The sequence below is a fragment of the Nerophis ophidion genome, linkage group LG09, assembly GCF_033978795.1.
Source record: "Nerophis ophidion isolate RoL-2023_Sa linkage group LG09, RoL_Noph_v1.0, whole genome shotgun sequence".
In the NCBI taxonomy this organism is placed as follows: domain Eukaryota; kingdom Metazoa; phylum Chordata; class Actinopteri; order Syngnathiformes; family Syngnathidae; genus Nerophis; species Nerophis ophidion.
Window position 1 is genome coordinate 35,457,969 of NC_084619.1, and position 27,247 is coordinate 35,485,215.

The 27,247-nt window shown below is 39.3% G+C and overlaps 1 protein-coding gene across 2 annotated transcripts in view; it reads left to right on the top strand.

Annotated features, from left to right (window-relative positions):
- LOC133559280 (serine/threonine-protein kinase 32C-like) overlaps positions 1-27,247 on the top strand; it is a 237,311-nt gene that overhangs the window by 60,778 nt on the left and 149,286 nt on the right. For both annotated transcript variants that reach the window (XM_061910889.1, XM_061910888.1), the window contains exon 3: positions 26,185-26,240. In XM_061910889.1, coding sequence (XP_061766873.1) covers positions 26,185-26,240 — 56 coding nt within the window. The remainder of the gene's footprint in view (positions 1-26,184; positions 26,241-27,247) is intronic.

The window sequence follows — 27,247 nt, forward strand, 5'->3', positions numbered from 1 at the left end:
AGTAAGCAGGCACTAATAATTTTAAAACCTTTTCTCACCCATGCGCTTACCAATGGCATGCAATAAAAAGTTGAGTGTGATAAAAAAAAAAAAAAATTGGCCGCGGCCCGGTGGTTGGGGACCGCTGCTCTACAACATGTCATCGCGCCCACCTTTGCACCATGCTATCTGCGTGCCGGTAGGACGCATGCATTTCGCTGCTACTCATATTAGATTGCAATGCATACTTGGTCAACAGCCATACCGTTTGCACTGATGGTTGTGTTATAAACAACTTTAAATCTCATACTAATTATGCGCCATACTCTGTGAACCCTAACCAAACAAGAATAACAAACACATTTCTGGAGAACTTTGGGTCTGTAACACATTATAAACGCAACATAACAACTACCCACAATGCCATGCATCCATGACTCTTGGCTACATTATACACGCGCCCCCAACCCCGCCCACCTCAACCGAATGGGGGGGGGGGGGAATTTGGTGCAAGCGGGTGTATAATATAGCCAAGATTCATGGATGCATTGGAATTCTGGGTAATTTTTATGTTGCGTTTATAATGTGTTACAGAGCCAATGTTCTCCAGAAATGTGTTTGTTATTCTTGTTTGGATAGGGTTCACAGAGTGTGGCGCATATAAATAAGAGTGTTAAATTTTTTTTATATCACAACCATTAGTGTGATCTGTATGGCTGTGGAGCAAGACCCCTGGTTTACACATAGTAGAATAAAAAAAAACACTCCTCCGCCATTTCGAAAATGATGGCAGGGGAAGCGGCACTCGTGATGTCACGAATTTGACCCAGCAGTAAAAGTAAGCATGTGTTAATTTGGGGAGTGAGTTTTACCCGGTCAGTAATTCAAGGCAGGTGCATATTACATGCACAGCGGCTATTCAAGGAAATACGGTATGCTACAAGGACAACATATTTGATGTTCAAACTGATAAACATTTTTTTTGTGCAAATAATCATTAACTTTAGAATTTGATGCCAGCAACACATGACAAAGAAGTTGGAAAAGGTGGCAAGACGTACTGATAAAGTTGAGGAATGCTAATCAAACACTTATTTGGAACATCCCACAGGTGTGCAGGCTAATTGGGAACAGGTGGGTGCCATGATTGGGTATAAAAACAGCTTCCCAAAAGATTCTCAGTATTTTACAAGAAAGGATGGGGCGAGGTACACCGCTTTGTCCACAACTGCGTGAGCAAATAGTCAAACAGTTTAAGAACAACGTTTCTCAAAGTGCAATTACAAAAAATGTAGGGATTTCAACATCTACAGTCCATAATATATTCAAAAGGTTCAGAGAATCTGGAGAAATCACTCCACGTAAGCGACATGGCCGGAAACCAACATTGAAAGGCCGTGACTTTCGATCCCTCAGACGACACTGTATCAAAAACTGACATCAATTTCTAAAGGATATCACCACATGGGTTCAGGAACACTTCAGAAAACCACTGTCACTAAATACAGTTCGTCGCTACATCTGTAAGTGCAAGTTAAAGCTCTAGTATGCAAAGCGAAAGCCATTTATCAACAACATCCAGAAACGCCGCCGGCTTCTCTAGGCCCGAGATCATCTAAGATGAACTGATGCAAAGTGTAAAAGTGTTCTGTGGTCTGACGAGTCCACATTTCAAATTTTTGGGGGAAATATTCGACATTGTGTCATCCGGACCAAAGGGGGAGCGAACCATCCAGACTGTTATCGTTGCAAAGTTCAAAAGACAGCATCTGTGATGGTATGGGGGTGCATTAGTGCCCAAGGCATGGGTAACTTACACATCTGTGAAGGCACCATTAATGCTGAAAGGTACATACAGGTTTTGGAACAACATATGCTGCTATCTAAACGCCGTCTTTTTCATGGACGCCCCTGCTTATTTCAGCAAGACAATGCCAAGCCACATTCAGCACGTGTTACAGATCTGTCTCCCATGGAAAATATGTGGCGCATTATGTAGCGTAAAATACGACAGCGGAGATCCCGGACTGTTGAATGACTGAAGCTCTACATAAAAGAAGAATGGGAAAGAATTCCACTTTCAAAGCTTCAACAATTAGTTTCCTCAGTTCCCAAAGGTTTATTGAGTGTTGTTAAAAGAAAAGGTGATGTAACACAGTGGTGAACATGCCCTTTCCCAACTGCTTTGGCACGTGTTGCAGCCATAAAATTCTAAGTTAATCGTTATTTGCAAAAAAATATATAGTTTATGATTTTGAACATCAAATATCTTGTCTTTGTAGTGTATTCAATTGAATATGGGTTAAAAAGGATTTGCAAATCATTGTATTCCGTTTATATTTACATCCAACACAATTTCCTAACTCATATGGAAACAGGGTTTGTAGGTGGAACTTGAATGGTTAAGCCTAAAACATCTTGAAGTTTCCAGAACTATAATTTTTACTTTAGTAAGCTTTGTAAGCACATCTCTATTATTACGATAAACAATTCTTTCCTTTCCTCTTCACGGATCTCGGTGGCAATTACTCCTCATTATATTCTACTGCATTTCCTCCCACCACCTCCTACCACACTCTAAATAGATCTTTAATGTATCCCTCCGAATAGACAATAGATAATGGCATTTTAACAATGTACCATGGTCCATTTTGAGAAAAAAGCAGCAATGGAAGAAAACAAAACAAAAAGACAAATTCTATTCATTTAAAAACATTTATATATCTAGGTTTTAAAAAAGAAAACCATGGTTTCTGTTAAGTTGCTGTATGAACAATGTCCACATAAAAATGTAAAACAAGTATTGGGTGCACACTTTTGAATATCTATGATTAATTATTTCAAATTTGGTCTAATTTACACAGGTTCAGAATTAGGCATATCCCAATCAACATGTATAGGCTCCAATCAGTTTTTTCTGGCCCTAGATCTGATTTCGACCCCATGATCAAATGCTTTTGACAATACATTATAGAACAGAAAACGTTTATATCATGTAAAGACTGTTCTTCTCAAACTTAGAATTTGCTGGTATTATTGTAAATCAGATGACTGATTAAAGGATACATTTTTGGTAATAAATGCTACGGGGTGGGGGGGACAGCGTGGCGAATTTGGGAAAGTGGCCGTGCCAGCAATCTGAGGGTTACTGGTTCAATGGTAAATGGTAAATGGGTTGTACTTCTATCGTGCTTTTCTACCTTCAAGGTACTCTCTCAAAGCGCCTTGACACTACTTCCACATTCACCCATTCACACACACATTCACACACTGATGGAGGGAGCTGCCATGCAGGGCGCTAACCAGCACCCATCAGGAGCAAGGGTGAAGTGTCTTGCTCAGGACACAACGGACGTGACGAGGTTGGTACTAGGTGGGGATTGAACCAGGGACCCCTCGGTTGCACACGGCCACTCTCCCAACTGCGCCACGCAATACCCACCTTCTACCAACCTAGTCACGTCCGTTGTGTCCTTGAAGCAAAACACTTCACCCTTACTCCTGATGGGTCCTGGTTAGCGCCTTGCATGGTAGCTCCCGCCATAATGTGGGAATGTGTGTGTGAATGGGTGAATGTGGAAATAGTGTCAAAGCGCTTTGAGTTCCTTAAAAAGTTAGAAAAGCGCTCTACAAGTACAACCCATTTACCAATTATATTTTTTTAATAAAATAAAATGGCCAGTCCAAAATAAATTAAGAAAAGCAAAAACTAATCTTGGCTCCCATTTCAATAATTTGGATTTTGCCTTCCAAGCCTTTTTGTATCCTAAGACATATTGCCAGAGTTTGTAAACAATAACAAAAACACCACAATGATTTTGTTAAAAAAAAAACAAGACAATTGTAAGTATTGGTCTCATCACTTCAGTATTGATTGTAAACTGATGCCATACTAGGTGTCGATACTATTCACATCTGAATCAATAAACATGGACTCTTTAGTGGTTAGCTTCTTGTTTCGTCCTGCTCTGCGTGTGTGTGTGTGCATGCGTGCGTGTGAGTGTGTGTCATTTTTTTCCCTGTTGTCCTCCACAAATGTAACTTAATTTGTTTTCCGCCATAGTGACGAGGATTAGTATCTGAGAAGCGGTTTGTAGATGGCGCGCTTCTTGCAGCCAGCTCTCAAATCCAAGCCGTGTTCTGGCAAGACACGCATCCGGGAATTAACGCAAGCAGCTCCTGCATGGGTGAAACAAGGAATCTGGAAATGTAATTGTGTCTCCCAAAATGTGCATTTTTTTTTTTAATCGATGATCAATTATCTGCCTCACGGGATCGGGACATCATCAAATATTCACATGTACCTGAATCTTCAAAGTGGTGCTAGAGGTTCCAAGTCTTTTAACTTGACAAGTCTATTCCCAATAAACTTTTATCGTTAACATTTATTTGACAGCACTCATGGAATCATCCGTTGCTCAAAACAATTGGAAAGCCCAGGGACCTCAGATATCTAAGAAGAGTTGTACTGAACCAAAAGCTGTTTCAAATACGGTGGGACTTATAAGTAAATACATTAAAAAAAAGAAAGAAAGTGACGCCTTGATTTAGGATGAAACCAATTAACAGCCTCGCAGATGACACAATGGTGAGTTCTGAATGGACATATCAGGACAAATCTGCACAGAGCGTTACACAAAATGTTGAGAGGTTTGGGGATTGTCATTAGTGTTTGGTAAACAACATAATTTAGTGTGGGAAGTAAACATTGTGAAAAACGTATGTTTTTATTAGAACTGAAAAAGAATGGATTGATTTGTAGAGAGAGCCCAAACAGCCATACATTTTCTTACAAATATAATTAATATGTGGTTTATAGGGGTTGATCCAAAGATCAAGGTATTTGAATACAAAAACTCAATTTAAAAAGTTACATTTATAAAATTGATATGCAGTTCAGGTAAATGATATAAACAATATTTCGTGCCAAACACCGCGGAACATGATTTTTTCATATTAACCTTTTGATGCACAACCTACCGATACCTACACTCTATATTTATATATATATGTGTATGAATATGCATATATTTATATACTGTATGTATATGTATGTGTGTGTATATATATATATATATATATATATATATATATATATATATATATATATATATATATATATATATATATATATAATCAAATGGTTTAACAACATCCAAGACAAACAACAACACAACTTTATCTCCTTCGACATCGAATAATTTTACCCTTCCATCACGCAAGACCTACTGACCCAAGCACTAAACTTCGCCTCGGACTACGACTCAATCACAGGCAACGAAAGAAACATCATCATCCACGCAAATAACTCCATACTCATCCACAACAGTACACAATGGCAAAAAAAGAACAATTCAACATTTGACGTTACTATGGGGAGTTTTGACGGAGCAGAAACGTGCGAACTCGTTGGGAGTTTCCTCCTCTCCCAGCTTGCTAGCCTCAACCTGAACCTTGGTATTTACCGTGATGACGGACTGGCAGTGTGCCGCGCCTCGCCAAGGAGCAGCGAGAAAACCAAGAAGCGCATATGCCAAATCTTCAAAGAAAACGGCCTACGGATCACGATTGAAGCCAACAAGCAAACCGTCAACTTCCTCGACGTCACCTTCAACCTGAGAAATAACAGCTACCAACCATTCACGAAACCCAACACAACACTCCAATACGTGCACCATGACAGCAACCACCCACCCACCACCATGAAAAGAATACCTACCGGAATCAATAAAAGGCTATCGATGCTGTCATCTAGCAAAGCTGAATTTGACCAAGCAACCCCCCCGTACCAGAAAGCACTTGATGAAAGCGGATACAACTTCACCCTCACCTATGAACCCACTCCAGGAAACCAACCAAAAAAGAGCAGAAAACGAAACAACATCATCTGGTACAATCCGCCATTCAGCCAAAACGTCTCAACCAACATCGGCCGCAAGTTCCTCACTCTGATCGACAAACACTTCCCCAAAGGCAACACCCTAAGAAAAATATTCAACAAGAACAACATTAAATTGAGCTACAGCTGTATGAATAACATACAACAAATCATTTCAAACCACAACAAAGCAATTGCAAAAGGACTGCTTACCCCCAGACTAAACGACTCTGAAACCAATAAGGAATGTAACTGTCGCAAGAAACCTGATTGCCCTCTCAACGGAGGGTGCTTACAGACATCAGTCGTTTACCAAGCAAAGGTAACACGCAAGGACATTAACACATCCGACACGTACGTAGGATTAACCGAAGGAGCGTTCAAAACAAGATGGAATAATCACAACGCCTCCTTTAGAAACCAGACTTTGCGGAATTCTACTGAACTCAGCAAACACATTTGGAACCTCAAAGACAATAATGTTGACTATTCAATAACATGGCAAATTCATGCATCCAGCACACCTTACAACAGTGGTAATAAAAGATGCAACCTATGCTTGAAAGAGAAACTGTTTATTATATATCATCCAGATCTATCATCCCTCAACAAGCGCAGTGAAATCATTTCAACATGCCGCCACAGACTGAAACACCTCCTAGGTAACACATGAGCCAATCACCACACCCTACGCCTGCCTGTACCCACCCACTCTGTGCCCTATATAAACCATTGTATGTGAATGCTTCCATTAAAATCTCCTGATGATTGAGGGAACCCCTCATGAAACAGTTCTGTAGAGATGAAGTAGTCTTGTGATTTTTCCCACACCTACATATATATATATATATATATATATATATATATATATATATATATACATACTGTATGTGTATGTATGTGTGTGTATATATATGTATATATATATATATATATATATATGATATATGGGTGTGTATAAATATTTATGTATATGTATATATTTCTATTTATATATGTATGTATATCTATATATATAACGCATTAACTTGCCCACCCCTAATATATATATATATATATATATATATACACACACACACACACACACACACACACACACACACACACATATATGTATATATACATATACACACACATATGTATACATACATATACAAATATGTGTGTATAAATAAATATATGTTTATATACATATATTTATACACATATATATAAAAATATATAAAATGTAAGATCAGCACTGTGTGAAAACATTTTAACTAGAAATGGGCAACAAATTATGTTAGTATCTTCTTTTAAATATTTGGGATTTTTAATTGATGACCACTTGAGTTTTAAGGACATTTAGTATGTTGTAAAAAAACTGAAACTTTTACTGGGATTTTATTATAGAAACAAGTCTTTTTTTTTTTTTTTTTTTTTTTTTTACAGTGAAACAGAAATTGGTGGAAACAACATTTTTACCTGTTGACTATGGAGATGTGTTGTACATGAATGCTACTGCTGGTTGTCTCCACAAGCTGGATAGTGTTTACCACGGGGCACTGAGATTCATCACCAACTGTGCTCCCCTTACTCACCATTGTGTGTTATACTCAATGGTTAACTAGACATCTTTATGTGCTCGACGCCTCAATCATTGGTATGTTTTCATCTACAAAAAAATTATTTGTATCACTCCATCTTATCTATCTTGTCTTTTAACAAAAAAAAACAAGGAAGTCACAATCTTCGTTCAATGAATGTTCTTCAATTTGTTATTCCCAAAGTAAGAACTGAACTGTAGAAGAAAGCATTCAGGTTTTCACCACTAAAGGCTTGGAATAACCTACAATCGAATATTCAACTTCAAACCCTTGTTACATTAAATTTGTTTAAAGCGCTCTGTGAAAGGATTGCAGTCTACCTTGTCTGCATGCACATGTGTCATATGAGCAAGTTTTAATGTTGTAAATGTGATGTTTTATGTGTTGTTTACTGTTTTTGATGTAACCTTGCTGCTGCCCTCTTGGCCAGGTCTCCCTTGAAAAAGAGATCTTTGATTTCAATGGGATTTTACTTTGTTAAATGAAGGCTAAATAAAAAATAAATAAATGTTGAAAAACATTTCCTCAGTGTATCAGCATATTGAAAACGAAAAAGGCACTGACACTACCCATATCCACATAGGTTTTTTTTGTCGAACATGTATTTTGCTCTGTCAGTTGGATTGCACATCGACATACAGGCATATATTTCCCTTGTTAGCCTATATGTCGATGTGTCATTGACCAGGCTTGCATGATGCTTTGCTCCTGAGCATTCGTTGCACAAACATACTAGCTTTGTTAGACAAGATCATTGACTATATTGGACAATAAAGTTTACATAAAAAATGTCCATTTCCATTTATTACAAGTAATAAGAAATCGCAAATGCCTGAATTACCTATCAAGGAGAAAATTAGCAAGTTTAGCGTCAGATGAAGAAATCTTCTCCGCTTTCAATCATCTCAATCTTTCAAAGGCATCCCCGATACAAATCCGTGTTTCTAGGTTTGTCATGAATAAGTTGAGAATCCTAACGATGCCTTTTAGATTTAGTAAGGTGTGACATGTTTCGTAACTTTACCTGTGGCAATAGCTCGAGGAAGAGGGCGGTGCGTAACTGGCAACCTGGATGTGAATACAGTGTATTGGTGTTTACACAAGGCTCATGAATCAAAGAAAATCTACTTTGCCAAATAAATTCAGGAACTGTGAGAGAATGTGAATGAGTAGGAATCACACGCACAGAAGGACACATTACCATGGTACCGTTTGGTGTTCTCACACGGTCCAGATGATGTGACTGTGTGCTACATGAGAGTACCCTTCCCACAGTGCAGAATTATCTTCATAAGTGTGCTCATTTTATTCCCTCTTTGTCTTCACACTATGGCTGATAGAGCCCCCTGTGGTGATTTCTGAGTGAAGACGTCCAATTGAATTCTCAGAGTCATGGCCTCCTGCTTGCTGTGCTCTAACCACAATTGCAAACCTCTAACTCCTGAAAATCTTGAAAGTTCACTGCTTTTTTATATTGATATAAAAAACAGTCGTTGTTATGCTCACCTACAGTCTTGACGGGTACGGTAGCATTAAGGAAATTTCCAAGTGCTAATTTTGTTTCTTTTGAAAAAAAAAACAGTTTATAGAATATACTTGTTCCATCCTGGAAACATAAAACATGTTTCAAGCAAAAAAAAAAAAAATGAACTGTGTGGCATAAAGAGACTTACCGCTGGAAAGTAGTGTATTATTGCTTGAGTGTATCTTTTCATTCATTATCACTTGAGAATCATTGTTGAAATTGTTGCGCCCCTAACGATAATGAGCTCTGTAGTGCTGATGAATATTTATGAGCTCAGTTTAGAGCACCCACAAGCACAGTTCTTGTGTGGATGTGAATGAGAGTGGATGAGGATGATGGCTGCTCAGTGATGATAGCGATTTAACACACTTTGCACTTAAGTTGATGGGACGAGAGTTATTCTGTGAGTAAATCTTCTACAAAAATCTCCTCAATAGGGCTGTTATCTTGGACAATTTCCCAAATCAATTCAATTTCGATTGATAAGGTTTTAAATCAATGAATCACGATTTAATTTGCACAAAAATAGTCAAAATGTCTCAAATCTGTAAGACAATACAAATGTACTGTTTTTTGTCTTTACCATACACAACAAATCAATACAATTGTTTTGCAAATCGATTTTTCACAGTTGAAAATATATCAATTCATAATCCCAATTATTATTTTACCCAGCCCTACTCTGATTATTTGTAAATGAACCCAAAGTGCCTCAATGAAGTGTATTGCAATTAGGGCTGGGCCTTATGGCCTTTTATGGATATCTTGATATTTTTAGGCCAAGTCACGATACACAATATATATCTCAATATTTTGCCTTAGCCTTGAATTAACACTTGATGCATACATTCACACCCGTAGGATGATTCTATGTCTCGACATTAAAGCATTTTTGTTCATACTGCATTAATATATACTCATTTTAAACTTTCATGCAGAGAGGGAATCACAACAAAGTAAATTTACCAAAACTGTATTTATTCAACAGTTATTAAGCAGTGGCACAAACATTCATGTAATTTCAAAACAGAAAGTGCAGGATTGTCAGACATTTTAAAACAAACTATTAGTGCACTTTTGTGCATGATGGCACTAAGATGACATATCAAAACAACACTAAATTAAAATGCACTTTTTGTTCAGAACACCACTAAAATGTTTTAAAACAAATAAAGTGCACTTTTGTGCATGATGTCACACAAGATATTTCAATAACTGTCAAATAAAAATTAGCTGTCTGATAGGAAATCAAATAGTGTATGTCCTTCGCTATGTGGTACGTTCCTGCAGACGCTATCTCTTTCTGTTTTTTTTCATATAGTGTTGATGTGGAAGTGGTTGCTTCGGCATATTATTGGTGTTGCACCGGCTGGAGATGTTGACATGCGGCGTTTCAAGCACTCCTTGTTCTCTAGCGGGTGAATTTTCAAATGATGCTACAAATTAGCAGTAATGCTGCTTTTTGTAGCAATGCTTTTGCCGCATACTTAACATCATGTCTGTTCAACATATTCCCGCTTGAAGCCAAACCACCGCCAGACGATGGACCCCCTGCTGTTTTTCTTGGATTTAATTATTCCTTCATTTGTTACTAGATTCGCACCTTCTTTCTCTCGTATTACCGCTAGCACCACAGCTAATGTTACCCATTCTGCTATGTCTCAGCTCCGCAAGAGCGTATGACTTTGCACGTGCGACAGTATGTGATGTATGTAAGAAGGTGCACTTGTTTTTGTCTCTGTGAGAGGCAGAGACAAGAAAGAGTGTAATACCCGCAGCTAAAAAAAACTGTGAGAACATATACTTCAATACCACAATATAGTATTTTTTTATATCGCACAGAGACAAACCCGCGATGTATTGAGTATATTCGATATATCGCCCAGCCCTAATTGCAATGTCGCAATGTGTTAGGATTTTCTCGCTTGACATTAAGACTTCACAGTACAGTACAATTTTCGTACGGCCCACTTTTCGTATGACTCATTTTTAAATGAAAGTTGTATCCCAAATATTGTTCAGGTTTTTGTATACCGTCTCACTTATTTTACTGAAAAACATTGTTGAAAATCATTGCGCATAAGTGCCCAAACAAACAATCACACGTGTTTACTCAGTCTCTGTGTTTTTTGTATCGCACCAAAAAAGACACCATAGGGCCAAACAAAGATGCAAGTGACATACTTTAATAAAGAGCATGAGAAACACTATTGAATTCAAGAAATAATTTGTAGTAAAGTCCAAAGGTGGTCAACTTGAATACTCAATCGGTCCTTCTGTCTTTTTCTCCAATGTTTTACAGTACCTGCAAGCCCAAAGCTAGTAAAACTTCTATACCAAATTTTACTGGTAGTGTTTTGGCTCTATACATATGGCTCTTGCGCATCTATTTAAAGATGATTTAAAAACATGTACCTATATGAAAGATTAATGAAGCATTAAAAGCTCATAGACAAAACTCAAAACAGTTCAGTGGAATGTCACTAAAGAAGAACGGGGGGAAAAGAACCCCAGCACAAAATTGAATTGCTAAATGGTACAGTTTACATGCATCCAGCTCACAATACTACCATCACTTGACCACAAGGAACTATTAAACTAAGTGGCTCAATAATATTCAGTTTGTACAGAGAGGAAAGGAAGTAAATACAGCTTTTTTATTTAGTCTTGTTTGTCTTATGATCCTTGTTGCCCTTCATGACGCTCATACTGAAAAAAATGCAAAAATGCATTGAAAACTTGACAAGTTGCTTTAAGTTTGTGTACAGCAAGGCGGTATAGCATCAAATTAGAGGGGCTATTCCCAAAAGGCAAAATAGGAAGCGATCGATGCCAAAAGGAGTTCTGATAAAAATCCTTAGGGATCATTAGAACATTTTGCAGCTTAGTAAAACAATGGCGTAATCACAAGTCACTTAACAGAATTGAAGCTGTGTTAGGCTCATTTACATATTTACCATTCCATATACAGTGTTTTCTAAAAACACAGGGGTTAGTGCTTCTCCCTCACAATACGAAGGTCCTGGGTTTGTTCCTGCCCTTGGGATCTTTCTGTGTGGAGTTTGCATGTTCTCCCCGTGACTGCGTGGGTTCCCTCCGGGTACTTCAGCCTCCTCCCACCTCCAAAGACATGCACCTGGGGATAGGTTGATTGGCAGCACTTAATTGACCATAGTGTGTGAATGTGAGTGTGAATGTTATTTGTCTGTCTGTGTTGACCCTGTGATGAGGTGGCTACTTGTCTAGGGTGTACACTGCCTTCCGCCCGATTGTAGCTAAGATATACTCCAGCACCCACCGGAACCCCGAAAGAGATAAGCGGTAGAAAAATGAATGAATTTGTATTAGTTTTTTCCAGTCTTCTTTCAATTCAGTATTAAACCCTTCTCTGTGCATGTTCTCAAAATGGCAGTAGTGACTAGGGCTGCTGCCATGAGATTATTTTAGTAACTGGGTTATGTATTGATAATTTTTTATATTAATCGAATAATCAGATAAAACACACTTTATACCCTCAATTTGTATGTCAGATTACATAGTTATGTGCGCTTCATTGCAGTTGCCCTGCGGAAACTCTGTCCGCGTTTTTAAAGTTTGGAGCACTCCATGCAGTCTGCAGTTTCTCAATTTAATAGTTACACTCATTAAACAATTAATTTAAGCAATACAATATAAATCAAAGCTTATTTCTAAACAGATTAATTGATTAATTGTTGCAGCCTTAGTTGTGACAAACACTACAATTAGTTAAACAATTAGTCAAACAAGGCTTTGAGTGGACACATATATAGTTTTTACACTCTTGACTTACGCTCTTATTGCAAGCTACGTACTGAGTATAGTTGAGATTTTGTCTACCACAGAGCTTTATTGTCTTACATTTGCTTGTCTGCCGACAGAGATTTGTTTGATTACATAAACCAAAATCGGTTGGAATTTTGATGATTTAATTTTTTCATTTGCAGAAACAATTAATTTATGTATTCCTGTCTGGAAAACACTGCCACATACAGTATTAATTGTGTTTGGTGGGGAAAAAGACGTTCAATGCTACGCACCATCCTAGAGAACAGAATGATTGAAGCTTTGCTGACTGGTGTTCTGCCTGCTTCACAATATTTGGTGGCACTGGAGCTCAGCTGGACGCATCAATACCTGCCAACAGTAGAACTGTATCCCTCGTTTATTTTATTGATCATGTATTGTAGGGGATAGTTTAGCAGTTGCCTCTTTGGGGTGAAACTTGAGGCCACATGATGGACAATGTCATATCGTTAGTAGCAATTTCATTTACAGAACACCCACTTATGCTCTATCTCCATCTAAATTTTCTCGATGCAAACTAAAGCGGGTTTTGGGGAATTAGCAACCCATTAATCTCACAGTAGGCGTTGAATGGACAGTACTTGTGGTCTGATTGTAAGTATCTCTTCACATTGAGTGTCTCTGCTTTGATTATATTAAATAATCTATTACGTCCTTATAATTTAATTGCAAAATGTATATTTGTGTGTGTTGCAGTGCATGGTATGCCTGTGCTTCCATGAGTTTTCTTTAGGTATTCAATTTAGTCCAACTTTCTCTCACAGTCCAAACTTAAGTTTGTCAGGTTTACTGAACACTCTAAAATGCATAAAGGTATGTTTGAGAGTCTGTCTTTGTTCAGCATCTCAAAGTAGTAGTAGTCTTCAAATATGAACAGAAATCTGACTTAGTTAGACAGTGCATTCAGGAAGTACTCACAGCAATTATTTTTTTCCACATTTTGTTATGTTACAGCCTTATACCAAAATGGAATGAATTCACATTTGTCCTCAAAATTCTACACACATTACCCCCTAATGACAATGTGAATTTTTTAAAATGTTATTATTTTGCAAATTTGTTAAAAAATAATAATACAAAAAATCACATGTACACAAGTGTTCACAGCCTTTGTTCAATACTTTACAGCACTGTACAGTGCAAGCATTTAAGTCGCATTTGGGACTAAAAATAGGTTGTGCGAGTTTTGGGGGGGAAAAGTAGCACACGAGCAAATACAGATTTGAACCCTTTTGTCGCATTTCGCTCCCAAAATATATCCATCCAAAGTTGATTAACCAAGAGTAAAAACATTGCCTATCTTTATAGCATGTTTGAAATAAACTTGAACCATAACCATAACCAAATGAACTGTGATTGTGAAAGTGATTGACGTGGAAGTGTCACTCAGTGTGCACTGCACAGTTGTATGTGTCCTCCTCCTCTTCCTTCTGCTCCTCCTTCATGCACACAACACAGAATAAACAATGTCTTAATAGGAGGAACTGGTCAGTAAAGGACAATGTTTTTTTTACCACCTTAAAACTTGACACAAACTGCACTGCACAATAGTAACTACAGGGTTTAGTTAGATTCAGTTTATATCGAACATGCAATACAATTACAACGGAGGGAATATTGAACAACAAATCGATAATTTAAATGACAAACTTGCCATCCAAGCAATACCATGTTTGTTGGCAAGAACATACAGCCATGGAAGCACATTCAATGTATTTATTAAGCAGAGGTAGCACATACCAGGGAATGATTCAAAAGACCTGCCGTTAGAGTCGACAAACTTCTGCTGCTAGCCAACAGGCCGCGTCTTTCAAAAGCACACACAGACGCACAAAATCCAACGTATCTTAACTGCATTATGCCAGATTTTTTTTTTTTTTTTAAAGTAAGGCATTAGCTACTTTATCAAGTAATTAATTACATTTGTTAAAGAGTAATTTTGTTAGTCATTCAGTTACTTTTTTGGTACAGTAACAGATGACTAGATTTAAAGGCCTACTGAAATGAGATTTTCTTATTCAAACGGGGATAGCAGGTCCATTCTATGTGTCATACTTGATCATTTCCCTGTATTGCCATATTTTTGCTGAAAGGATTTAGTAGAGAACATCCACGATAAAGTTTGCAACTTTCGGTGTTAAGAGAAAAGCCCTGCCTCTACCGGAATTCGCAGACGATGACGTCGCAAGTGTGGGGGCTCCTCACATATTCACATTAATTTTAATGGGAACCTCCAACAAAAAGTGCTATTCGGACCGAGAAAACGAAAATTTCCCCATTAAATTGAGCGAGGACAAAAATTTGTGTTTGAGGATATTGATAGTGACGGACTAGAAAACAAAACAAAAACAAAAACAAAAAAAAAACGCGATTGCATTCACGGATTCTGATGTTTTTAAACACATTTACTAGGATAATTCTGGGAAATCCCTTATTTTTCTATTGTGTTGCTAGTGTTTTAGTGAGTTTAATATTACCTGATAGTCGGACGTGTGTCTCCACGGGTGTCTTGAAGCCAATGTCTCAGGGGAGTCGACGGCAGCTATGGACGGCACAAGCTCAGCTTTTCTCCGGTAAAAGCGATTTTTTAACCACAATTTTCTCACTGAAACCTGCTGGTTGACATTCCGTCGTGATTCATGTTCGCTTGACCGCGCTGTGATCCATGTAAAGTTTCACCTCCAGGAATTTTAAACAAGGAATTACTGTGTGTTTGTGTGGCTAAAAGCTAAAGCTTCCCAACTCCATCTTTCTACTGTGACTTCTCCAATATTAATTGAACAAATTGCAAAAGATTCAGCAACACAGATCTCCAAAATACTGTGTAATTATGCCGTTAAAGCAGACGACTTTTAGCTGTGTGTGTGCGCAGCGTTCATACTTCCCAAAAACCCGTGACGTCTTGCGTACACGTCATCATTACACAACGTTTTCAAGACGAAACTCCCGGGAAATAAAAAATTGCAGTTTAGTAAAATAAAAAGTCCGTATTAGCATGTGTTGCAATGTTAATATTTCATCATTGATATGTAAACTATCAGAATGTGTGGTGGGTAGTAGTGGGTTTCAGTAGGCCTTTAATAACTTATTAAAAGTAATTTTTAGATCAAAGCATGTCACACAGCATCATGAAGCAGTTGGCACGTTGGCGTTCCTGGCTAAAATCTTTGTGTGTATGTCCTAAAATAATGTTTATCTATAAAAACACAATTCCAAACATGTCCTCTTAAACCAGGGCACTTTATTTCACATTTTACTTTTTTGTGTTTTTCTTAGCTGAATCATTTAGTATAGCTAAATGTTTTTTAAAGAAGATTAGAGATTAAATTATACTTTTGTTGTTTTATTTCCAGGGTTTTTTTTATTATTATCTCAAAACACCTCTTAAATTGGGATCCTATTTTGCACAACCTACTTTTCTTACTTTTTGGTACCTATTTTTGTGTTTTTGGGATAACCATCAGTCCTGAAAATTGAAAAACTAGGCATGTTGGAGATATTTAGTTAGAGCAACAAACATTTCCCAGTGTTTTTGTTATTTTATTTGTTTATCAAAGCTATATTTCATATTATCGGATATAATGGTATGACATCATAATCCCTCATATCAGTCTGGTAAATATTGTGCAACCCTCTTATAGAAACACGCCACAAACAACTTCATATTGCTCTATCACCATTCATTCAAGTATATCATATCTTTTTACAGACATCACTGTATTGTATGTGATTTTGTCTCAATTTTTTAAATGTTACGTTAAGCAGACTTACAAAATAACCATGTCAAAGACATACTGTGTATGTATAATGAGCAGCTCCATGTTTTTGCAACATTAATGATGCAAAATATCGTATTAGTATAGTATTAGTATACTTTTATTATATCATACTTTGTATCGTTGCTGTCGGTATTTATACACATTAGCCTACCTTTGTTTACATTCAAGAGCTGTAGCTTATGGTTAGCATATGCTCCGACAGCCTATTTGGCTTTTCCTCATCCTCGAGTGATAATTTAGTTTATTTGCTGGCATGTAAGGGATGATTGCTGACTTAGAAGCGGCTCTGCACTGTGGAGGGACATTAGCCCCGAGCGAGGATGCCACATTGCATTGAGGACTTATTTCTTTGCTTGCTGCTGCCACCCTAATAGGTACTGTATCTAACCACCAACAACCACTATCTGTATTTCTTTAGTTTACATTTGCTGTGTCTCCTTAATTTAGGCTTAGTTTGAGATGTTTCCATATACATGAAGGTGCAATGTAGTAAAGACTAGCCTTATGTACCCCATAACATGTGCTCCTTGCCAGTTTTAACTCCTTCACAGGAACCAATCACCCACTGTGGATGGTTGTGCAGCCCACTCAGCATCTCACTTTATAATGTGTCAGCAGCTTCCTAACCAAACAGGAGAATATGTTATTCTTTCACATTCTCTTTATTAGATAAAACATTTTCTAATACCGCATGTTGCAGGAGCATATCATAACCTTTTAAAAAGAAATCACTAAAACTGAGGAAAGTTAAAGGCTTTTTTAATCCAAATTTCTAGTGTTGTTACTTTAAAGTGACTTTACAACATGAGACACTGGTTCCTTTCTGTACCTCAGATGTCCCAGTTCTCTGTCAAAGCTCATACTACCAGAGAGTATTGACCCACAAGCTTGTGTTCTCTTTCAGTCTACCCTCTACCAACAGACAGCTGGCATTTAATGGTTCTAATAAATATTCAATCCAAGATGGTTAAAATGTCTGTGGGCAAAGGTTGTATTGTATCTTCCTCACTACCTTTTTGGAGTAACCTTTCAAGGAACTATACACTGTCGCCTGCAAGTGTTGTTTTCCCCCCGGCAGCCTTACAGTGGGGCAAAAAAGTATTTAGTCAGCCACCGATTGTGCAAGTTCTCCCACTTAAAATGATGACAGAGGTCTGTAATTTGCATCATAGGTACACTTCAACTGTGAGAGACAGAATGTGAAAAAAAAATCCAGGAATTCACATTGTAGGAATTTTATATAATTTATTTGTAAATTATGGTGGAAAATAAGTATTTTGGTCAACGATTCAAATCTCTCACTGATGGAAGGAGGTTTTGGCACAAAATCTCACAATACATGGCCCCATTCATTATTTCTTTAACACGGATCAATCGTCCTGTCCCCTTAGCAGAAAAACAGCCCCAAAGCATGATGTTTCCACCCCCATGCTTAAGAGTAGGTACGGTGTTCTTGGGATGCAACTCAGTATTCTTCTTCCTCCAAACACGACGAGTTGAGTTTATACCAAAAAGTTCTATTTTGGTTTCATCTGACCACATGACATTCTCGCAATCCTCTGCTGTATCACCCATGTATCCATGTTGGTATAAACTCAACTCGTCCTGTTTGGAGGAAGAAGAATACTGAGTTGCATCCCAAGAACACCAAACCTACTGTAAAGCATGGGGGTGGAAACCTCATGCTTTGGGGCTGTTTTTCTGCTAAGGGGACATGACGACTGATCCGTGTTAAGGAAAGAATGAATGAGGCCATGTATTGTGAGATTTTGAGCCAAAACCTCCTTCCATCAGTGAGAGCTTTGAATGGTTGACCAAATACTTATTTTCCACCATAATTTACAAATAAATTCTTTAAAATTCCTACAATGTGAATTCCTGGATTTTTTTTTCACATTTTCTCTCACAGTTGAAGTGTACCTATGATGAAAATTACAGACCTCATTTTAAGTGGGAGAACTTGCACAATCGGTGGCTGACTAAATACTTTTTTGCCCCACTGTACTTGTCATCAGCTGCTTTGCTTGATTACCAGTTCACTGTTGAGTGACATAAATTACAACCGCCAGTGTTGTGTTGAATACAGGTAATTTCCACAAATTGAAATTGAAATTAAAGTAATTGAAGGTAATGCTTTGATTTCCCTTTGGTAGTCTTCCGTCCTTTCATCATGGCTCAGCAACCGTTTGGCAACCACGTAGCAATCAAAGATATGAAGCCCTGAGAGACCACACTGTGAATCTGATGACACTCAGTGATAGTGTTAGAGATGCCATTTTTGAAGCTGGTGATATAGTCCTAAAATTTGAGATAGCCAACAGTCAAAAAAAGTGAAAGAACAGAAAGAATGTATTGCAATCAATTCAGTCGATCTGAAAGACATCTTACCTAGATGCATATTGTTTCTTCCAGCATGACAGACTTTTAAACTGGATGTAAAATCTCTGAGGCTTGGTTACTATAAGCCAGCTCAGTGGTACCTCAGAATTTTTAAATTGATGCTTGTACCGAAAAAAAACCCATCCATATATCCATCCATTTTCTACTGCTTGTCGCCAACCTCATCAGAGGGCCAACACAGATAGACAGACAACAATCACACTCACAGTCACACAATATAGGGCCAATTTAGTGTACTTGTGTCGTGAAATAACTTTTTTCATTGTAATGATTTGAAATCAATTGAATCGGATCGTAAACCCTGCAACACAGCACCATTTTGATATGTAACATGCCGTTTTAAAAAGAAAAACACTTTTAGGTAATGAGTATTGAATGAAAAATAATACAATATAATTTACTAATAACAACTGCATTAGTTTTATGAAGTAATGCAGTAGAGCTGACTTCTATGGTATTGCCTTGATATGCTCCTCTGTCAAACTAGGGCTGGGCAATATGGCCTTTTATTTATATCTCAATATTTTTAGACCATGTCACGATACATGATATATATCTCGATAAGGGCTGGGCGGTATATCGATATACAAGATATATCGCGGGTTTGTCTCTGTGCGATATAGAAAATGACTACTGTATATCGTGACATTCGAGTATACGTTCTCACTCAGTTGCTTTTTGCTGCTGGCATTACACTACAGGCTCTTCCCACTCCTTCTTGTGTCTCCTCACAGACAGCAAGAGCACAAACTTGCACACGTCACATACTGTCACATCATACTTCACATATGTATACGTCCTCACGGAGCAGAGAGGTAGCAGACTGGGTAACGTTAGCTGTGATATTAGCGAAGCCGTGCGAGCAGTACTACGAGAGATAGAAGGTGCGAATGAAGGAAAAATTAATTCCCAAGAAAAACAGCAGGGGGTACATCGTCTGGCGGTGGTTTGGCTTCATGCGGGAATATGTCAAACAGACAACCGTATTTTATCAAGTGTGGGTCACAAGCGTTGCTACCAAAAGTAGCATTACTGCTAATATGTAGCATCATTTGAAAAGTCACCTGCTAATAACTTTAATAAATGCAGTTTTTTTCAATTGACTTAGTTGTGATTTCTTTCTCTGCATGAAAGTTTAAAATGAGCATATATTAATGCGGTATGAACAAGAATGTTTTAATGTAGACACATAGAATCATCATACTGCTGTGATTATATGTATGAAGTGCTAATTCAAGGCTAAGGCAAAATATCGAGATATATATCGTGTATCACGATATGGCCTAAAAATGTCGAGATATTAAAAAAAGGCCATATCGCCAAGCCCTACACACGTCACATACTGACACGTTACACGTCACATACGTATACGCCCTCATGGAGCAGAGAGGTAGCGGCATGGGTAACGTTAGCTGTGATGCTAGCAGAGACGTGCCAATAGTAATACGAGAGAAAGAAGGTGCGAATGAATGAAGAATCAATTCCCAAGAAAAACAGCAGGGGGTCCATTGTCTGGCGGTGGTTTGACTTCAAGTGGGAATATGTCGAACAAAAAGCCGTAATTTGTCAAGTGTGCGCCAATAGCGTTGCTACCAAAAGTAGCATTACTGCTAATATGTAGCATCATTTGAAAAGTCACCTGCTGAAAAAAATTAAGAGTTCTTGAAACTCCTCATCTCAACATCTCCGTTCGGTGCTACACCAACAAAATGCCGAGGCAAACATTTCCACATCAACACTGTATGAAAAAAATAATCAACAACATAATTTAATTACGTCCGTAGTAACCTACCACATAGCAAAAGACAAACACTATTTAATTTTCTATTATGCAGCTCAATCTTGCACTTTCTTTTTTGGAAATTACATGAACGTTTGTGCCATTGCTAAATAACTGTTTAGTAAATACCCATTCATCCATCCATCTTCTTCCGCTTATCCGAGGTCAGGTGTGGGGGCAGCAGCCTAAGCAGGGAAGCCCAAACTTCCCTCTCCCCAGCCACTTCGTCTAGCTCTTCCCGGGGAATCCCGATGCGTTCCGAGGCCAGCCGGGAGACATAGTCTTCCCAACGTGTCCTGGGTCTTCCCCGTGGCCTCCTACCGGTTGGAGGTGCCCTAAACACCTCCCTCGGGAGGCGTTCGGGTAGAATCATGACCAGATGCTCGAACCACCTCATCTGGCTCCTCTCGATGTGGAGGAGCAGCGGCTTTACTTTGAGCTCCTCCCGGATGACAGAGCTTCTCACCCTATCTCTAAGGGAGAGCCCCACCACACGGCGGAGGCAACTCATTTCGGCCGCTTGTACCCGTGATCTTATCCTTTCGGTCATGACCCAAAGCTCATGACCATAGGTGAGGATGGGAACATAGATCGACCGGTAAATTGAGAGCTTTGCCTTCCGGCTCAGCATTACTGAAGACGCCGCACCGATCCGCCTGTCCATCTCACGATCCATTTTTCCCCCACTCGTGAACAAGACTCCTAGGTACTTGAACTCCTCTACTTGGGGCAGGGTCTCCTCCCCAACCCGGAGATGGCACTCCACCCTTTTCCGGGAGAGAACCATGGACTCGGATTTGGAGGTGCTGATTCTCATTCCGGTCGCTTCACACTCGGCTGCGAACCGATCCAGTGAGAGCTGAAGATCCCGGCCGGATGAAGCCATCAGGACCACATCATATGCAAAAAGCAGACACCTAATCCTGCGGCCACCAAACCGGAAGCCCTTAACTCCTTGACTGCGCCTAGAAATTCTGTCCATAAAAGTTATGAACAGAATCGGTGACGAAGGGCAGCCTTGGCGGAGTCCAACCCTCACTGAAAATGTGTCCGACTTACTGCCGGCAATGCGGACCAAGCTCTGACACTGATCGTACAATAAGTGCGATACCCCATACTCTCTGAGCACCCCCCACAGGACTTCCCGAGGGACACGGTCCAATGCATTCTCCAAGTCCACAAAGCACATGTATACTGGTTGGGCAAACTCCCATGCACCCTCAATAACCCTGCCGAGAGTATAGAGCTGGTCCACAGTTCCACGACCAGGACAAAAACCACACTGTTCCTCCTGAATCTGAGGTTCGACTATCCGGCGTAGCCTCCTCTCCAGTACACCTGAATAAACCTTACCGGGAAGGCTGAGGAGTGTGATCCCACGATAGTTGGAACACACCCTCCGGTCCCCTTTCTTAAAGAGAGGGACCACCACCCCGGTCTGCCAATCCAGAGGTACCGCCCCCGATGTTCACGCGATGCTGCAGAGTCTTGTCAACCAAGACAGCCCCACAGCATCCAGAGCCTTAAGGAACTCCGGGCGGATATCATCCACCCCTGGGGCCTTTTTAACTACCTCAGCAACCTCAGCCCCAGAAATAGGAGAGTCCACCACAGATTCCCCAGGCACTGCTTCCTCACAGGAAGACGTGTTGGTGGGATTGAGGAGGTCTTCGAAGTATTCCTTCCACCTATCCACAACATCCGCAGTTGAGGTCAGCAGAACACCATCCGCACTATACACGGTGTTTACAGTGCACTGCTTCCCCTTTCTGAGGCGGCGGATGGTAGTCCAGAATCGCTTCGAAGCCGTCCGGAAGTCGTTTTCCATGGCTTCCCCGAACTCTTCCCATGTCCGAGTTTTTGCCTCTGTGACCGCTGAAGCTGCACACCGCTTGGCTTGTCGGTACCTGTCCACTGCCTCTGGAGTCCTATGAGCCAAAAGAACCCGATAGGACTCCTTCTTCAGCTTGGCGGCATCTCTCACCGCTGGTGTCCACCAACGGGTTCTAGAATTACTGCCACGATAAGCACCAACTACCTTGCGGCCACAGCTCCAACCAGCAAACCCTTCACAATGCGTTCTGTCCGGCATCCTCCCACACCATTGCAGCCAACTCATCACCAGGTGGTGATCGGTAGAAAACTCCGCCCCTCTCTTTACCCGAGTGTCCAAAACATGAGGCCGCAAATCCGATGACACAACTACAAAGTCGATCATGGAACTGTGGCCTAGGGTGTCCTGGTGCCAAGTGCACATATGGACACCTTTATGTTTGAACATGGTGTTTGTTCTGGACAAACTGTGACGAGCACAAAAGTCCAATAACAAAACCCCACTCGGGTTCAGATCCGGGCGGCCATTCTTCCCAATCACGCCTCTCCAGGTTTCACTGTCGTTGCCAACATGAGCGTTGAAGTCCCCCATTAGGACAGAGAGGAGTTTATAGTAAATACACTTTTGGTCAATTGACTTAGTTGTGATTCCCTTTTCTGTATGAAAGTTTAAAATGAGCACATATTATTCCAGTATGAAGAAGAATGTTGCAATGTAGACACATAGAATCATCATACTGCTGTGATTATATGCATCAAGTGTTGTTTCAAGGCCAAGGCAAAATATTGAGATATATAATGTGCATCGTGATATGGCCTAAAACTATTTTGATACTAAAGGCTTAATGAAATTAGATTTTCTTATTTAAACGGGGATAGCAGGTGCATTCTATGTGTCATACTTGATCATTTCGCGATATTGCCATATTTTTGTTGAAAGGATTTCGTAGAGAACATCGACGATAAAGTTCGCAACTTTTGGTTGCTAATAAAAAAGCCTTGCCTGTACCGGACGTAGCAGACGATGTGCGCATGACGTCACGGGTTGTGGAGCTCCTCATATCTGAACATTGTTTACAATCATGGCCACTAGCAACGAGAGCGTTTCGGACCGAGAAAGCAACAATTTCCAAATTATTTTGAGGGAGGATGAAAGATTTGTGGATGAGGAAAGTGAGAGTGAAGGACTAGAAAAAAAAAACGAGGGCAGTGGGAGCGATTCAGATGTTATTGGACACATTTACTAAGATAATTCTTGAAAATCCCTTATCTGCTTATTGTTTTACTAGTGTTTTAGTGAGATTATATGGTCGTACCTGAAAGTCGGAGGGGTGTGGCCACGGGTGTGGTGACCGCCAGTGTCTTCGATGAAAGCCACGTTTCTCGACGAGGCAAGACAGCCGGGCTGAGATTTTTTTCCCCCCTCCTCCACGGTGTAAGCATCCGACGGTCAGGGGCGGCCGTTGGGAGGAGGCAAGAGAGTCTGCAGCTGCAGGAGGCGAGGCACGTCGCAAGCGCTCCGCTCATAATTATGGTAAGAGCCGACTTAATACCACCATTTTCTCACCGAAACCTGCCGGTTGACATGTGGTAGGGAACTATGTGTGCTTGACCGCTCTGTTCCTTGGTAAAGTTTCACCGTCAGCTTTCGGGAATGTAAACAAGGAAACACCGGCTGTGTTTGTGTTGCTAAAGGCAGCCGCAATACACCGCTTCCCACCTACATAATCTTTCTTTGACGTCTCCATTATTAATTCAACAAATTGCAACATATTCCGCAACACAGATGTCCAGAATACTGTGTAATTATGCGATAAAAGCAGACGACTTATAGCCGTGATCGGTGCTGGATCAAAATTTCCGCTACAATCCGTGACGTCACGCGCACGTGTCATCTTACTGCGACGTTTTCAACAGGATACTTTGCGCGAAATTTTAAATTGCAATTTAATAAACTAACTCGGCCGTATTGGCATGTGTTGCAATGTTAAGATTTCATCATTGATATATAAACTATCAGACTGCGTGGTCGGTAGTAGTGGGTTTCAGTAGGCCTTTAAAAAAAGGCCATATCACCCAGCCCTAATCTCTATATTTTGCCTTAGCCTTGAATGCATATAATCACAGCAGTATGATGATTCTATTTGTCTACATTAAACTTCCATGCAGAGAGGGAAATCACAACTATGTCAATTGACCAAAACTGTAATTAATAAACAATTATTAAGCAGTGACACAAACATTCATGTCATTTCCAAAACAAAAAGTGCAAGATTTACATTTTAAAACGAGCTATGAGTGCACTTTTGTGCATGATGTCACTAAGATGACATATCAAAACAACACTAAATTAAAGTGCACTTTTTGTACAGAACGCCACTACAATAGTCTTTTGTGCATGATGTCACACAAGATGTTTTAATAAGTGTCAAATAAAAATTAGCTACATAATAGGAAATCTCCTTCTCTATGTGGTAGGTTCCTGCGGACGTTTTTTCCTTCTGTTGTTGACTATTTTTTTCATACGGTGTTGATGTGGAAATAGTTGCCTCAGCATTTTTTTGGTGTGGCACCGAACAGAGATATTGACATGCGGAGTTTCAAATGACTTTTCAAATGATGCCACATTAGCAGTGGTGCTACTTTTTGTAGCAACGCTTTTGCCGCATAGTTGTTCAACATCTTCCCGCTTGAAACCAAACCACCGCCAGACGATGGACCCCGTGCTGTTTTTCATGGGAATTAAATATTCCTTTATTTGTTACCAGATTCGCACCTTCTCTCTCGTATTACCACCCGCACCGCACTGTTAGCATCACAGCTAATGTTACTATGTCGCAACCTCTCTGGTCCACGGGAGCGTGTGAAGTTGCACACGTAAAGTGTGTAAGAAAGTGCGCTTGTTTTAAGTCTCTGTGAGAAGGAGAGACAAGAAAGAGTTGGAAGCACATGTAGTGTAATGCCCGCAGCTAAAAGCAACTGCGTGAGAATGTATGTAAAAATTAAATGTAAAAAAATTTTGTGTACAAAAAAAAAATCAGTGCAGAAAAATTCACTGCCGAAATATATGCTGCTTCAAAACGTTATATTCACCTCCAGTAAATTAAGACTGAAGCAAGCGATTGTGTCTCAAAATCAAAATATCCAAATAATTTTTTGTATTCTTTAACGTTTAAACTGAGGTGAAGTTGTACACTTTCATATTACTGTAAGTCTTGAGCTAAAGTATAACAAAAGACAGTTCATATGCCCAAAAACTCGTAAGATGAGACACACATATCCCGAGTCACCACTATACTTCTTAAAAATAGTAGGGTAGGGTTTGGGGAGGTGATTAACAAAATCAGCAATGGATTTACTCATACTTTTTTCCCCCACACTGTAACTAATACTAATGACTGTGTTGATACTACAAATTACTGTCCCTTCTCTCTTATCAATGTGTATAACACAATTTCAATTTTGTTAATGCATACAACAAACATCTTAACCTTTTTTGATAGTTATGTTTGGTTATTATTTATGATACCACATGTTGAAAAATGTCACTAAAACTTGCCTGATTTTTAGACTAACACATTGTTTTCTCTGTTTTTCAGTGAACTTTGACCACTTTCAAATATTGCGTGCCATTGGGAAGGGGAGCTTTGGAAAGGTAATGTAGCCTTAAGCTTTTAAGTGGTATTTTGTGAACTCCAATTGACTAGCACAGTCTTTATCTCAGTAAAATAGTCTGCCAAAACTTCCTGCAACATGATGGAGCTTTAAAAAAAAATATTATTTTGTGACATGGATAGGCTAATTGATAAAAGTCACTTTGAGAAGAATGAATTTTCTTTTCAGCCCATGCCAGCAAACCTGCTTGGAGTTGTAACCCCCTATATCCATTTAATTACAGACAGTACAATGCTGGCGAGTAGTGCTGAATAGAGCAACTTGGCCCCTTTGTGTGTACAAGATGTATTGTGAAATAAATTGCACCAACCCCGTCAATGCCAATATCCGTTTGGCTTTTCACTGTCAATGAAAAATACCTTTTGGATTAATGTGTGTGCCGGATTTTCGAGCAAAGTCAGTGTGTGGGGCACATTAGGGCTCAAGATATTGGAGTAGTTTATCTTCTTTGTGAATCTGTAATATTGTGTCAGAACTTTTGTTAAACATTTTGCACGGCTCTGCACACGTATTTCGTTTTGCTTTTCTCTAAACACAACTATTATTATTATTTTTTTTCAAATATCCCCCGGTGTTATGGAAAGTCATTCCCAGTGTGGAATACATTACCATGACAAATTATGTTAATGTGTTATTTCTTTGTTGCACCAAGCTGCCGTCATTTTCCCAATAACACAGACCAGAGAATACATTGAATCTGTGCAAACTCAGGCTCTGTCTCCCAAATAATTATATATAATCCGGTATAACACCTCTGTGGCACTGTGGGCCAATGGTTTGTAAAGGGGCTGTTTGCAAGGGTTATGCAGTTGCCAACAGGGTCTATGTATGTCACAACCATCTGTTTTTCATGTGGATATGAAAAATAATTTAACATAATTTATTTTCCCAGTTTTTTGGTTTGATATAAACAAACAAAAAAACTGAAATGGATACTTATCAATTATCCATGATACGAAATTTATTAATGTGTTTGAAAATCAAAAA